The sequence below is a fragment of the Aplidium turbinatum genome, chromosome 3, assembly GCF_918807975.1.
Source record: "Aplidium turbinatum chromosome 3, kaAplTurb1.1, whole genome shotgun sequence".
NCBI lineage: Eukaryota > Metazoa > Chordata > Ascidiacea > Aplousobranchia > Polyclinidae > Aplidium > Aplidium turbinatum.
The window spans coordinates 16201303-16216182 of NC_137474.1; the positions used below are offsets into that span (position 1 = coordinate 16201303).

The 14880-nt window shown below is 38.2% G+C and overlaps 1 protein-coding gene across 1 annotated transcript in view; it reads right to left on the reverse strand.

Annotated features, from left to right (window-relative positions):
- Positions 1–3096: 3096 nt before the first annotated feature.
- The window catches only part of LOC145765911 (lysophospholipid acyltransferase 5-like), a 37336-nt gene continuing 25552 nt past the window's right edge, over positions 3097–14880 (reverse strand). Inside the window, exons 6-13 of the mRNA XM_082577577.1 lie at positions 11889–11996; positions 9481–9551; positions 8935–9043; positions 8360–8446; positions 5948–6114; positions 5491–5638; positions 5062–5220; positions 3097–4680 (exon numbers count right to left, since the gene is read on the reverse strand). Of these exons, the coding sequence (XP_082433703.1) occupies positions 4567–4680; positions 5062–5220; positions 5491–5638; positions 5948–6114; positions 8360–8446; positions 8935–9043; positions 9481–9551; positions 11889–11996 (963 nt within the window). The 3' untranslated portion in view covers positions 3097–4566. The remainder of the gene's footprint in view (positions 4681–5061; positions 5221–5490; positions 5639–5947; positions 6115–8359; positions 8447–8934; positions 9044–9480; positions 9552–11888; positions 11997–14880) is intronic.

A 14880-nucleotide genomic window follows, 5' to 3' on the forward strand; every position in this document is an offset into this window, starting at 1 on the left:
ATCCCCTCTTTAAGCCACTGACGGTCACCGGACTGTTTCCAAAATGTGGGCTTTTGTTTTGTTTCCCCTGCGTAGGCCTACCCCCATTACAAACCAGCAGACCTTGCATTTACACGTCTTTTTGTGCTGATGGCTATTCTGACAAATGACATATTTTTGACTTTTCCTAAGAAGGTTAAAAGTAAAATGCTTGATCTTGTAGCCTATTATTTCGTCTGTTATTTTTCCAGAATTTGCATATAAAGAGTGTAGTTTCAAAAGTTCCTAAATCACAATTTGCTAAATTTGAGTTAGTCTTGGAAAAAGTGCCTTTGGCAGTCATCTCAACATGTAGCAAAATTTCAACACAAAAAAAAAGTTTGGTAAAAAAATGTCACAGATGTCACAACAAGCAAAAATTTTCGTTTTAAAAGTATCGTAAACTAATTAAATCCTGTTTTAAATATTAGGAAACCTAATTTTTGAATTTTGGACTGAGGCACTTTTAAAAATACACTCTTCAAATGCTTTCACCTGAACTCTTAATATAGGCTATCCTTGTTCTTACTGTATTCTAGGCTAACTTATTGCTTTAATAATTGAAATCAAACGAAGACGAAGTGAGTTCAGGCTGATAGTGTACGATCAGTTAATAGGCTACTGATAAAATAAATATGAAAGAAGTCATATTAGATTATTGTAGTCACTGGCTGTAATGTACGGTAGACTACTGAATTAGGCTACTGTGTTTCCTCAATTCCTCTACAACAGGGGTATCTAATGTCGGGCCGCGGGCCAAATTCGGCCCACAAAACATTTTTATATGGCCCGCACCTGTTATTGCACAATGTATTATTTTCGGCCCCCAGACACGCAGAAATCATACAAATTCAACTAGCATTTTTTTTTTCAATTTATGAAGACAGTATTTTCTCACAGACAAAAGTCAGGCGAGAAAAGTTACTGTAGCCTACTAGAATATTATTGTTTTGTCACATGTGCAAGCTCAACTAGCCTACAGTATTATTGCCTGAGAGTGTAGTAGGCCTACTGAGTGGTAGTCGAGCATTCATTCATTTTTTTGTCCGTAAAATCAACAACTGCTTTAGAGATTTTTCCGCAATTGTAAAAGACTTATTTCTATTCACTTTTTTTATGCGTGAACCCTAATGAGGCACCAGCCCCACTGTATTGCTAGCCTAATTGAGTTTCTCTGCTACGCCGAAGCCGACAGCAACATCTTTCTCTCGTGCCCTTTTACCAGCAGCTAAATAAAATGAAATTTACAGAAATGGGAAAGTTTAAAAAGTTTCAGATTGTGTTAATTTTGGATGGAAAAGCATAACGTAACAGCTAACTCATATTCCATGTATTCAAACCTGTAGGCCTATTAAGCTTTGTATTAGTATGAAAATGACATTACATAACTCAATAGCCTACATGCAGATTTTTACGCAAAACAGACTGTCAAAGGGTGTTGGTCTGCGGGAACTTCCGCATTATCAAATTTGGCCCGCGTGGAAAAAAGTTTGGACACCCCAGCTCTACAAAATGTATTTCCTCTTTTATTCTACGAGTTTTCACCATGCAATTTAAGCAAAAAGGTTTCTGCTAGGCTACAGGATGTCAAGCTGACAATATTTACAAATGGGGTTCTAGCTTTAAAACAGTTATGTCGTAGGCGTGTGACATAGAAATGCCATAAGATAAGCTACCAACAACTGCATCCATCGAACGTAGGTAGGCTGCTGGCAGAAGTTTTGTCTATTATTTTTTTAATTCTGAAACGATGACTGGACGTCCACAGTTGCAATTCTCCTTTTATATCCTTGAACGTTTCATCCATGCCCGTTTCGACCCAATTCTGGGTTAGCTCTGCAATGCTTTGTTTTCAGACCCAAAGTAGCTTGGGATAATGCTATACTATGAGAATCGGTCAGGTAGCTATTATCACGATTTGGTGTCACTGAGCAAATACTATCACGTCGAGCAGCTGCGCTATCAAAACGCTTGAAAAATCTTTATTAGGCTAGGCCTACTGCTCAGCTGTGTTAGCCATCACGTTGACACAGCTGCCCCCAACATTGATATGTTTCGAGTCTTTATCCTCAGACGGACAGAGCCTCTGATACGTTAGTTCCAGTAATTTCGCATAGGCTACTTGTAGGCTATAGAGGTTTTTGACGAAAGCCGGTTACCGAGATTGGATGGGTGAAATTTCCGATTGTTTTTGCAGAGGAATTATTCCACCCACTACGTGCCGCTGAATGGAGAACAGTCCTGAAATGCATTGCTCAAGTGCACATCCCGAAAGCCGAACCAGCGCCGAGTGATCTTGAGTCAGGCGCTGAGACGACCACTGACATGATGTAGGCTATGCGGCCTTATCTACTGAACAACCGTTCTATTCTTGCAGGCAACCAACCTGCGATGCTTCGCAGCGTAAAAGCAACTCTATCTCGGTTGACGAGTACCAGAGCCGAACCATCTTCTCCATTCAAAAGTCCCTACTCCTTCAAACAAGTCTACAAAAATCAATACTCATTTGTGTCAGCTTTCCAATGTGCGCTCAGCACAGATGACAGAGAGGGAGAAATAGCCTTATTTGCCAATAAGCTACGACTCTATAATTTTACATTAAAATAACATACAATCTAGAAACGTTTAAAAATGCCCACTGGGCAATGCCCAGTGTTGAACAATTCAACCGGATTAACCAAAAGTACCGAAATACCATTTGGTAATCCAGTCAGCTGCTAACAGGGTGGAGCACAATAATAATGTAGCAACTATTGAAAAACTACAAAACACTCAAGTATCATAGGAGTACCACGATCTATTTTTTGCACAACTATCTTGTTGGTTTCCCGAAAAACCTTGCTGCATTCAACAATAAAAAACATTCCACTCAGATTTGTAAAGGTGATGGAGGTAAGTTGGCTGGCTATTGTTGGAGCATCAAACGAGACTGTTCAGTGTTCACAGCCTGAGTATGCCTGAAAAAGCTACAAAGATAAATTTTGGTCCTAAACCTCGCACTCATTTTGGCTTGCGGAAGAGGGCATAAACGTCTAGGCGAGGGCATAAACGAAGCCGTGTGATTGAACATAACTAAAGCAGTTTGCAATCTTTTTATCATGAAACACAAAATAATATTGTTGATCGCTTCTCCACACGGTTGCGATTATCTTCATATTACGTCACTTCTCAAGCTCTGACCAATCACGACTCAACAGAGAACGTACAAAGCTGGTAGCAATCATAATTTTCCGATAGTTTCAATCCAACTTTAATTTTAAACTGCGGTGAGCTCTAACCAATGTGTTATTAGCTAGTGACATGATGTTTCGTAAGTCAGGAAACTCGCATAACGAAATTGGACAAAACACCTTAAGCATTAATTAACCAAGCCAAAAAATTACAAAACATGGTTGATAAACGTAAGCACAAGTTGCAGTGTCTAGCTCTGGAAGGTAGCTTTTTTACTTGAAAACTTTTGAATTCAGTAAAAGTTACACAAAAAAATATTCGAGAGAATTGCTTAAATTTGCACGTTAGGCCTATCTTAAATGTGAACCCGATTTCTGTGGTACGAAAAAAAAAATAGATAACCAGCACCACAAAAGGAATATTTTTAACAGCACATCATATAAACAATTCACTTTTCGTGCATTCATTGTTCAATGCTACAAATGAGCCACCCATGCAAGATGGTGAAACTCAGCACACACGAGAAGCTGGTAGAGCTTTAAATTGTTAATGCTGATAGTAAATACTGTATTTTATTCCATGTATGCGTTTAAATGTTCTTTGCAGTCATTTCCATAAGCATGGGGTACAATAACAATCAACTTCCGGAAAATGATAGTTAAATGAGATTGTTCATACGTGTTGCCACAGACGTTGAATCAATGTAAAAATGGCAGATTTTGCTGTATGGGTATCACGGTCATACACAACAAATAACCAGTTCCAAATTGCACAAAACGCGCATCCAGAGTCTGATAAAATCATTCCCAAGGTTTTGCTATGGGAAAGTAGAACACATTTTTCATCTTTTAGTCAGTTCTTTTAAAGCAGCAATAAGTACAAATATTTCCTAAGATATTAGCAGTAAGCTGCTTAAAAACGTTCTAAAAAGCAATAATAAATTAAGAGTGAATAACAAGCTTTGCCTAACACATAATACGAAAGAGCTTGACAATAACCTAAACAGTAAAGGTAGCAAAAGTAGCCGCCATCCTTCAAAACTTATTACGATACTTGGGGTTTCTTGTTGAAAATTCTTTTCTTCAGATTCATTTCGACTAATCCCGACAGCCTTGATAAAGCCGCATTACTTAAAACAAAGCAGTAGGACGGATTAACCGGATCTGGTAGTGTTTAAAACACACTCTTTTTCCAAGAAAGCAAACCAAAACTATGCATCATTCAATAGATTAAAATATTTTCTTCGAGAATCTGTGTTATAAAATCAATGTTTGAAGATAATCTACTTCTTCTGGTCGTAAGAATTAAACTAGAGACCGCAGTGAATTGATTTTGAAAAATGTCAAATGAAAACAAATCGTGTCAACAGTCGAGGAACTACATCTTCTTCTTCTCAGGCGTTGCTGCAGGTTGCAAGAGACCTCTCACTTGGATGAAAAGGTAAATGGTGATGAAGAATACATAACCGTGGTAATAAACCGAATGATGCACCTGCGAAAAGATTGTATAAAGATAAAACCTTTCCATGTTAATGTACAGTAGGAATGTAATATAAACAAACTAAAACAAAGGATATCAAAGTAAAAATGAAAAAGCTATGAGAGTTTTTGGTTAAAGGTTTCATTTTTGCCTTTAACTTTAAGGATTTATACTTCGGCTTTTTGAATCAAGGACATTTAGAAGTTTGAATAAGGCATGTAGCACAGCTTCAGTGTATCAATTGTGCACGTTTAGCAATGACTGGAATATCGAAACAGTTTTTGGTAACATTCTTCACAAAAAATAAACAAATTGACGTTGTATTTTCGTAATACAACGTGTCACCAATGCGTCATACTGCGTACTGATCTTTATGTAGATATGCAATCTTACCGGTTGATATAAGTGCCACTTTCGAAGAGAGAAATCGATTATACAGTAACCGAGCAAACCATGCAAATATATGAAACCGGTCAGGATAGGAATCCATTTCAAATACGTGCTTGATTTCATCTTCTTTACCACGCTTGCATTTCCAACTATAGACAGCATCTAGAAAGGAAGGTTTTTGTTTTCACTTAACAAGCAAATTGATTTCACTACTTTTGTTTCAAAAGTATGCAGCAAACGATGAGAAATTCTTTCAGCCACCAACATGAGTAGGTTTATTATTAAAATTTAACTTCAAACTTAGCAAAAGCAAACGGGAACACGGCGGCGGCCTCAAATGCAAAAAAAAAACAAGGCACTTTGTGAAAACGGTTGCTGCAAACATTTAACAAATCAACGCAACAGAACGAAATGTATATGAAGTGTACTTACTGGCTTCTCGACATTCATGGTAAGGAATTCGTACAAGAAACACGTCATGTATCCCTCGTGGATGCCATGCCAGATTGCGAGGAACGTCAAGGCACAAACCTGTGATACCTGCCTCATACCGATAAATCGCAGCCGTTTGTAGACGTATCTAAAAGCGTATAAAATGACGTTGAATCATTTCCTTCGTCACCTCATAATGACGAGTCGTTATGCAAGTTCATCAACACTTCATCAAGCCAGTTGCTGACCTTTAAACAGTCACCTTTGACCACAGCCGTAGGAAAATAAAACATTTTGGGGGTGCAAACAAAATTTGACCAAATTAGGTCTTCGCAAACACATTTTTAAAAACGCAACAGTTTACAATCTTCAAAAATAACTGGACATTTTTGCCCAAATTTGCGATGTTTTTTTGCAGCCTTGCTTCATCAGCCATTACTTCCGAACAAAGCCTTACTTCATCAGCCATCCGTTAGTGTTGATGTTGAAAGCGTTTATCACATCTTGAAAGCTCCTGGCCAAGAGGAAGTTGTGGAGAGACACGTTTCTTACAGCATCCCAGTAAACTCTTCCTGTCTTCTCATCCTTCCTGTAGCCGAGGCCACAGATAATACATGAACCTTCCTGAGGATTCGTGTCATTTACTAAGTTTTATTGAAATGAAATCTATTTCAATTTTTAAAAGGGTTATATTGTACAGAGCGTTTAGCTTTAGCTAGTGAATATTATCGCTCATTTGAGTGATATACATCGTTAGTGATAGTGATATACATCGCTCATTTGAGCGATGAAACAACGTTTGAATGATGAGGTAAAGAATTTTATTCAAAGCAGATTTGTAACCACCTTTTGTTTGATGTGTCACCTTGTTTTATAAACAGCACAATAGTATCAATGCAATCAATAAATAAATCAAAACGTTTTGAAAATTTTTAATTATAGTTTGTTAGAAGTTAGAAATCGATCTATATTCACTGTCCTTCTGCCCCGAACCAAAACACCTCGGGGTGATATTAGACAGATTGCTCACGTGCCGCCACCATTTGGTGTCACTGCGCAAGAAATTCTCATCACGCGCTGCGCTGCTCAAGCGTCTGACAGGCTCCAGCTGGGCTGATACTTTGCATATAGCAGCCCACGCCTTTGTCTACTCCTCAGCAGAGTACTGCGCATTTGTCGGCAGCAGTGGCCGAGTGGTTAGCGCGTTGGGCTCGCAGTCGAGAGCCTGCATGTTCGACTCCAACTACCCGCACTTGCTGTTGTTTCTCTGGGCAAGAAACTTTACGACAATTGCCTCTACCCAGTGATCGATTTCGAGTAATGGGTAGTACTAAATTTAAGTCATAAGTAGAGTAGACAACAGGAAACAGACATTGTCGTCGGCTGCAGCGTGGGTCAGGTGTACGTCGGAAGGCGTACACCGATGCATAGCGCTCAAGTCCGCTTTCCCGCAATGCAGGATAAAGATATTAAAAACAAACAAACATCTGTTTGGTGGCGCAGAGCTCACTGCTATCAACAGTGCTCTGCGCACAGTGAACGGGTGCCTGCGTTCCACACCATTGGACAATCTTCCCATTCTTGCTGACATCCAACCTGTTGAGCTTCGTTGCGAAGAAGCCACTCTGTCTCTCGGTCGAGCAACCATCGAACCTGACCATCTCCATTCCAAGATCTCTGCTCCCACAAGAGAGCACCCTCGTCGACTGAAATCAAGGTACCTATTCGTGCCAGCCGCTCAACTTCTGATCAACGAAGCTGATGGACAACACATCTCTGCGGCTAATTGGGCGGACCATAAATGGAACTCTCAATGGAAGTGCAGCACCACCAGACATTTCGTTTATCCCCGATGTAGACACCCGTCTCACAGGCCTGACACCACAAAGACAAGCGTGGGTGCGCCCCAACCGTCTCCATACGGGCGTCGAGCTTTTCCGCTCAACCATGCACTGGGGAATGGCTTCTTTCTCTACTTGTGAATGTGGTGCTAAGGAACAGACCGCAGACCATATCATCAACGATTGCACCATCTTCAAGCCACCTAATGGAGTGGAAGGTCCATTAACATAAGACTGACTGCTCTTCGGCAGCTTTTGATCTTACTCCAGGAACTTCGTAAATCTGGGCGGTAAAAGGATAGACCCAGAGGCTCACACGACAACGATCGATGTTTTGGCTAAGCGAATCTTGATTGATTGTAGTCGACAAAGTAGTATCATACTTAATCAATTTTTCGACCTGTTGATGCAGATGCAAGCCAGCTGGGTCATCATTGGGTCCTCCTCCTGTATCACGAAGAAAACCCTGAGATTCTCGCTAACATATCTTTTTCCTGCATCTGGTAAACGTATTTGCATCTGCAGGTCACTGCAGCAACCACTTGATATAATGGGCGCCTTTCTCGAAACTTTCTGATATGAAGCAAATTAAACGAAGAATTCGGTAACAGCAGATTGGCGTGATGGTTTAGTCGATAGAGTTTGGAAGGTAATCATTTTGATATGGTTTGATTCCTACGGCTGCAATTAATTCTTTTCTTATTTAATTACTATTACAAAGTTCCAAGCAAGAATAAATTCTCTGTCTAAATGCTACAATGGTCTAAATATATACAATTATACAATGGTATAAGTATATATATATTGGTACAAGGTACTAATACAATGGTATAAGGGTCTAAATGCTACAAGGGCTGCAGTCAGCTGGTTCATAGGGAAATTCGTCGTATCTTTAAAGCGTCTACCGGTCAAAACACTCCATCTGCTGCAGCTACCTGCAGATAACACATACGTATCCGGTAATGTCCAACAATTCGCTGTGATGTGCTGAAGTAAAGCACAAATGTTAAATAACCACAGCCACTCACGTTGATCATCCAAACGGCGACATATTGCAGGAGTGTCACGTGACCTGTAATGGCGATGTAGCCAGCTTTGTAGAAGAAATTGGATTCCTAGAAAGACACAAACAGTTGATATCAACTTCAGTTGTTTATAGAAGAGTGAGTCAAATAGTTTTGTCTACAAAATGTAATACAGTAATGAAATAAGCGCACGCAATCGATCAGACTTACATCGGACTAACAAAATGCTGAGGGCGCCGATTATCTCATGACTGATTTAGCTGACGATTGGAAATAATTTGTTAATCAATCGAAATCTGCCAGTTGCAGCGTACACAGCAAAAATCATCAATTAAGACACCATTAACAAACAACCTTTTTCAAATCACATCAACAGAAAGGTATATCATTACAAACGGAAATTCGTACTATATGCTCTGTCTAAAGTAGCCATGCACAACTTTTCCGGCCAAAGAAAATTCTTGTTTAAGACTTCCTCAAAGATTGACAATGTCTTTTTTCATTCATCTAAAAAAATTGATCATGCAAACATAAGTTAGGACGACTCATATTGTCAGCACTTGACACTGTACAATTACCTGGAATTCTGGAGTGGTGTAAAACATCGGGTAAAATATCGAAGCAAGATACGCTTGCACTCCGAGCATCAAACTTCCAGATAAACAACGGCGAAAACCAGGCAATAAGCTTCAAAACAAGACATCGCATGGATTTAAATATGACAAGTTCAAAATTATTAGTAAAAGACCCAGCATATTGTCATTTGTGGTAACATCGAAAGCAACGAATTTCAATGAGTTGGTTTGCACAGTTAACCGGTCTTGAATCACTTGAACAAACGCGTTAATTTCAAATAAAGTGAACCATGAGTAGAGTAACTGATGCAAGAACAAACAACAACAGCAACATATACCACGAGTTTCCAATCGAAGATAAGTTTACCCTTGAGAAAAATAAAATAAAAGCGAAAATATGATATATAGGTAGTACTCAAAATCTGGTATAAAAGTAGATTGGGTTAAATCTATTTTCAGGCATTGTTCAAACGAAAATTAAAATGAAAAAGTTGAGAAACTCTGGGATAAACGGTTTGTTATTTCGGCTTCACATGATACAACCCTGACCTGTTCGGCTTGTTTCCAGGGTCATCAGTTAGTTCTCCATTCATCATCGCACGGACCCGTTGAAGTGGGAACTATAAACGTGAAGAAGACAAATGCAGTCTTCGAAACTAGCGTCGGCAATTGCCGAGGTGATTGCCAACGCAGATGCATGAATGGCGCATTAGCGTCGGCAATAAAAATGCTGAAACCACACTAGCGCTTGTAAGGACAAGATTTAAAAAAAAAATTTTTGTATACTACACCAGACGGGTCTGCTACTATTCGGTGAGTCCGATTCGGTGAGTCCGATTTGGTGAGTCCAATTCGGTGAGTTCCTAACCTCTAACCCAGTGGTTCCCAACCGGGGTGCCAATTGTAATGCTCAAGGGTGCCGCGAGATATTGCAATACTGCGGCCCATTCTTTATTTTAACTTTAACCCGTTAAGTGTGGAATTTATTTGTTTATTCTAACTCTAATCCACGGTAAGCCTTTGTTTTCTCGCCCAGGAAAAACAGCGTAAAACAGATTTTGACTCGTTGCTGTTTTTTTCCATAAAAACGTTTAAAACGCATCATCATTGCCAGGTTTCATGATTTTATTTTGCGTTTTACGGTGCACAAAGTCAGATTGCAGTGATGGATTATCGGATTGTGTGACCCAGCACGATTATAAAATTTTACGATTGTTTGGGAACCATTATAAAATAGAAACTTTTGCGTGGGGGATACCTGCGCATACAAACACGATAGCCTACATAGCTAATCGAGAAAAGGCTAAGTTATAATTGATTTGTTCTTTATACTTATGAATATATTTTGTGAATTGCTTTGCGATTACAATTGGGTCTCCAAAGTAGTGGATTTTCCGTACAAACGAACATTAAAACTAAAAAACAAGAACGACAGCTTATACAGTAGTCGAGGAAGAAATGTGGGTGGCTTTGTCGAATGTGTCTCGAGATATTAAGGGACTTTGTGCAAGAAGTCAAGCCCAAATTTCACACTAACTTTTAAATAAATACATTTATTTACCCGCGCTATACTGTACAACTCATTCTGTGTTATTTCATACAGTTATTTGAAATACAGAAATCTCATAAAATTGACCCAGTTTTGCCAGGGTGCCGCAAACTATTTATCTCTTTGATAGGGTGCCGCAAGGTCAAAAAGGTTGGGAACCACTGCTCTAACCCCTAACCCGAAAACGGCAATGATAATTAGGCTACGGTACCCGATAATTAAAAAAAAAAAAATTGAAAAAAATCACCGAATAGGGATCGGACCCACCGAATCGGACTCACCGAAACGGGCCATTCCGACACCAGACTAGGATGTTGATTCAATCTTACTAGTGCTGGATGTTTTATTAGGATTACTTCCTACTTCGCTGCGCTTAGACACGTGCCCAGCTGGGAGAATTGAATCTTTTATAGAAATATCACCCTATTTGCATTGATTTAACGCCAGTAGACGTCAAATTATTGTAAGCATCTACTCCTTATTGCCTCTCGCTTTCTGTTATCTCGTCCAGCTGATACAGCATCTGATGATACCGATTCTGACTAGTTTTTTTATCAAACAGACCTTGTGTTGCTCGCAGTGTCCCAATTGTGCCGAAATTATGTTAGATTACAGTATACGTAAATCGAGGCAATCTTCTCGCAGGGAGCTATCAATATGTTACCAGTACCTGATTGAACAATTAACGTTATTTTATGATAATTCAACGTCGCTAGATGTAGAATTAATGTAAAACAAACGTAAATTTCTTATTGGGCATTGTTGTTACGCAATATAAACCGCCGGGAAAATTAAATCGATTAGTGCTGACTCGAACGTTGAATGAACCCAAAATTAACTTACTTACTTCCTCCCCCCCGTGAGTTATTTAAGTGAGTTACCTTAACAGCGTGCGTATCGCGTCGCTCGCTTTATCGCTACTTTTGGTATTATTACATCACAACAAATCAAACAATGCGGTCGTGATCGACTACTCTAGTATATTTTTCGCTTCTCGTTGGGTTTTACATATTTTGGTATACTGTAATCTTTTCGTAATAAATGTTCACAGTAATTGCCGAGGCAATTTCAATTTTTGCCGTTTGGCCTCGGCAACGTTTTTGTAGAAGTAAAAATATGCTAATTCGAAGACTGCAAATGAAAACAAAGAGGGATACAAACAGGACTGTGACATCTGGAAGAAAGCACTAGACTCTTTTGACATTTTAAAAACAAATTCCAGTCTGAAAACCCCAAAATCTTTAGGACTCCTATCAAGCAGTCATGGAATAAAATTTAAAATACCAGTGAAATTAATCGACAAAATTGTTCCTATTTCATTAAATTGTTCCTATTTCTGTTACATCTCATCTTTCATATGCATACACTACTTACCAAACTGCCAATATTTACGATAAAATATACTTACTTGAGGGCCTACAAGAAAGCCACAGCACATATAAGAAAATCCCATGATTTCCAACAAAGAAGGATAATCCTTGATCGCTGTTGCTTTCTGCTCGTTTGATAGAGTTTCCTGAAGTGGAAGATAATTAATTTTAGCAGCAACAATATCGATTCTGCTTTTAAAACCTAAAAACAAGAAATGAAAACACAATTTGTTTATGTGCAGGCCTCGAAATTCGTTTTTGTTGACGGCGGACAAACGTGTCCGGTCTGAGCAGCTATCTCGGCGGACAAATTAAGTCTCACGGCGGACACACCAGTTTTAGTGTCGATCGTCACGCTTAATCACTTTGATAATTCTTCGCCATTTGAGAACTATAGCTACGGTTCAAAAGGCTTTTTAAAATTTCAGCGAAATCACTCTGAAAGGCTTTTATCAGACCAATGACGTGCGCTGGAAGAGTCAAAGCGCCATGTAGTTGCTTAATACGCCGCATAACTGATTAACATCCACCGAACGAGGCGTGTGGCTTCTTGCGTCACAAACAATGCTCTGGGCACGAGTGGGAAAACTTCTACACTAATAAAGCTACTATTTTCTGATTATGCAAAGTTTCACTAGGCTTTTTTCTTTAGGTTTATTTTTGCGTGTCATGTGACTGTGAGCAAAAGTGAATTTTTCCTGGGCCTTTTCTTTTTTACTGTAATTCCAAAACTTAACAAATTTTGTAACCAACCTTGCCTTATCAATATTACTCGGAGATCAAAGCCAGACATTGTGACGTAAGACTTGAATTAAGTTGTGCGTGATTGGTGTAGAACTGTAGAAGTACCGGTACTCCCATCGATTTGTAGCGAAGAATTTACCTTTGTTACGCTGATTCAATGTCATCAATCGTTGAAGCAACATAAAAATCGAAAGTTTTCCTGCTTGAATGGAGGCTAAGGCATACAATATTCACATTTTCTAGATACGTGCTAGAATGCGCGGAAAATTATATTCTCTCAACAATTGTTTTACTGCTCGTGCTATGCAATGATGATTTGTATCGGACCGGTAGAAACTGTTATTTCTCGGCGGACAAATATGACCGATCTAGATGGTACTTCCCGCGGACATCACATGCTGTGACGGCGGACATGTTTGCCGTGAATTTCGAGGCCTGTATGTGGCTGTAATACCGCAACAAAAAATTTAAACTTCCAATCTCTACAAATCTTTATACATAGAACTTTATCAAGGTAACAGCTCTTGTCCTAATGTCCTATATTGGTGTGGGTTAGGGTGTACCAAAAAAACCTTACTTTCACTGATCTTGCTGATGGCTGGCAAAAAGTTGTGTTTGGGGTCAAAACTAATGCTAATATAAAAATGTTTAAATTTCATTGTTGTTTGACGCCTATTTTCTTTACGTTTCCATGGAAACAACCCAAATTTTAAAAAAATGGCGTAACTTGAAAACCACTTTAGTTAGAAAGCTCTAGTAAACACCAAAAGTTCCAGAACACCAATATTCCTATGAGTGTTTAATACATTTTATGGGTCTAGGTAATGTAGTTTTTTAGATATTTCCTAAAACAGCGTTTTTGAGAAAAATCTAGTTAATTTACTCTAAAAATTATTTTATACAAATTTTTGCTATTGCTGGCTAAAGTGGCAATGTAACAATCACACAATAGTCTGGCAATGTAAACAAAAAATTAAAGTACTTGACTAAAACCTTAAATTACTGGTATACATACATACAGTATATAATATATACGGTATATCAGTTAACATGCAGTAACCAATACTATTTTACTTCCTTTGACAATGCTCAAGACAAAAGGTGTACCAGTGATCCGGTACCTGTGTAGCCGTAATGCAATATGCAATGTTTTACGCATCATATCAATGGAAATCAATGTTGCTTGATTTGTAGTTTTCACAAATACAGTTTCATTCCTTTTTTAGTAACTCTTTCTGATGATGTAGCAACTGTGGCTTGTTTTTCTCTCAATCCTTTGATAATCTTTAAAATGTTTTGTTTTGCTGTAGAATTTCGGGTGAGTTTGTCATAAAATTCAGTAAGAAGACCCAATGCTCGTTCAAATGCATCATTGACAACTGGGATTGCTTTGATTATATTTTTTACCTTTAAGTATCAGTAGATTTTTGTGCCAAAATTTGGGATTAGCTGTTAAAAAACTTGTATCTAATTTGAGTAAATTGAACTAAGTCCATGAGTCTTTTCCTATAATAAGGTTGTGGAGTTGAGTTTGTTGTTGAAGAACTGGCATTTGCTGGATTCTGATTTTTGGAAGTTTACTTGATTTAAATGCTCCATCATACTTTAGAAGTTCTGTAGCCATTTTCTGTTTCTGAGTGAAGGAAGCATGATCGCTGAATAGTGCAAAAATAACTAGGCGCTCAGAAAGGTACCACAAATTAATGTTTATCAAACTTTGTCAAATATGGGTGAAAACAAATGAAATCAACACAAAATTTTGCATTTTAAAACCTCGACGACACCGATTGTGATGAATATCACATCATTAGTAAAAATGTATGAAAAAATCATTTTCCCAAAATTTTGTGTTTCTACATCGAGTACTTTTCGAGATAGAGTGATTTGAAATTTTAATCATTTTTACCACTTGATGGCGCCATTTTTCACATTTTAACCCATATCTTGGCTAATTTTCATTGTAGACACACGGTTGATAGCTCATTTGAAAGGTAATTTTAAGCTCTATCAATTTATCTAAAAATAATGAAACTTTATTTAATAATGAAAGAGGAATGTTGTGTTCTTGGTTGTAAACTTCCGACGAGCACAGCAAAAATATATATTTTCAAAATCAATTTTTTTTTTTTTTTTTAAATTTGATTCTTCTTCTACAGCCATGCAAAATATTGCGTTGTGTTTTGACCATTCTGTGTGTTTTTTAATAATTTTATTTTCCTTAGTCAATTTTTTTTTGTTTTGTTTATCCTTACTAAATTTTTTATACGTATCTGCAGGATAACTTAC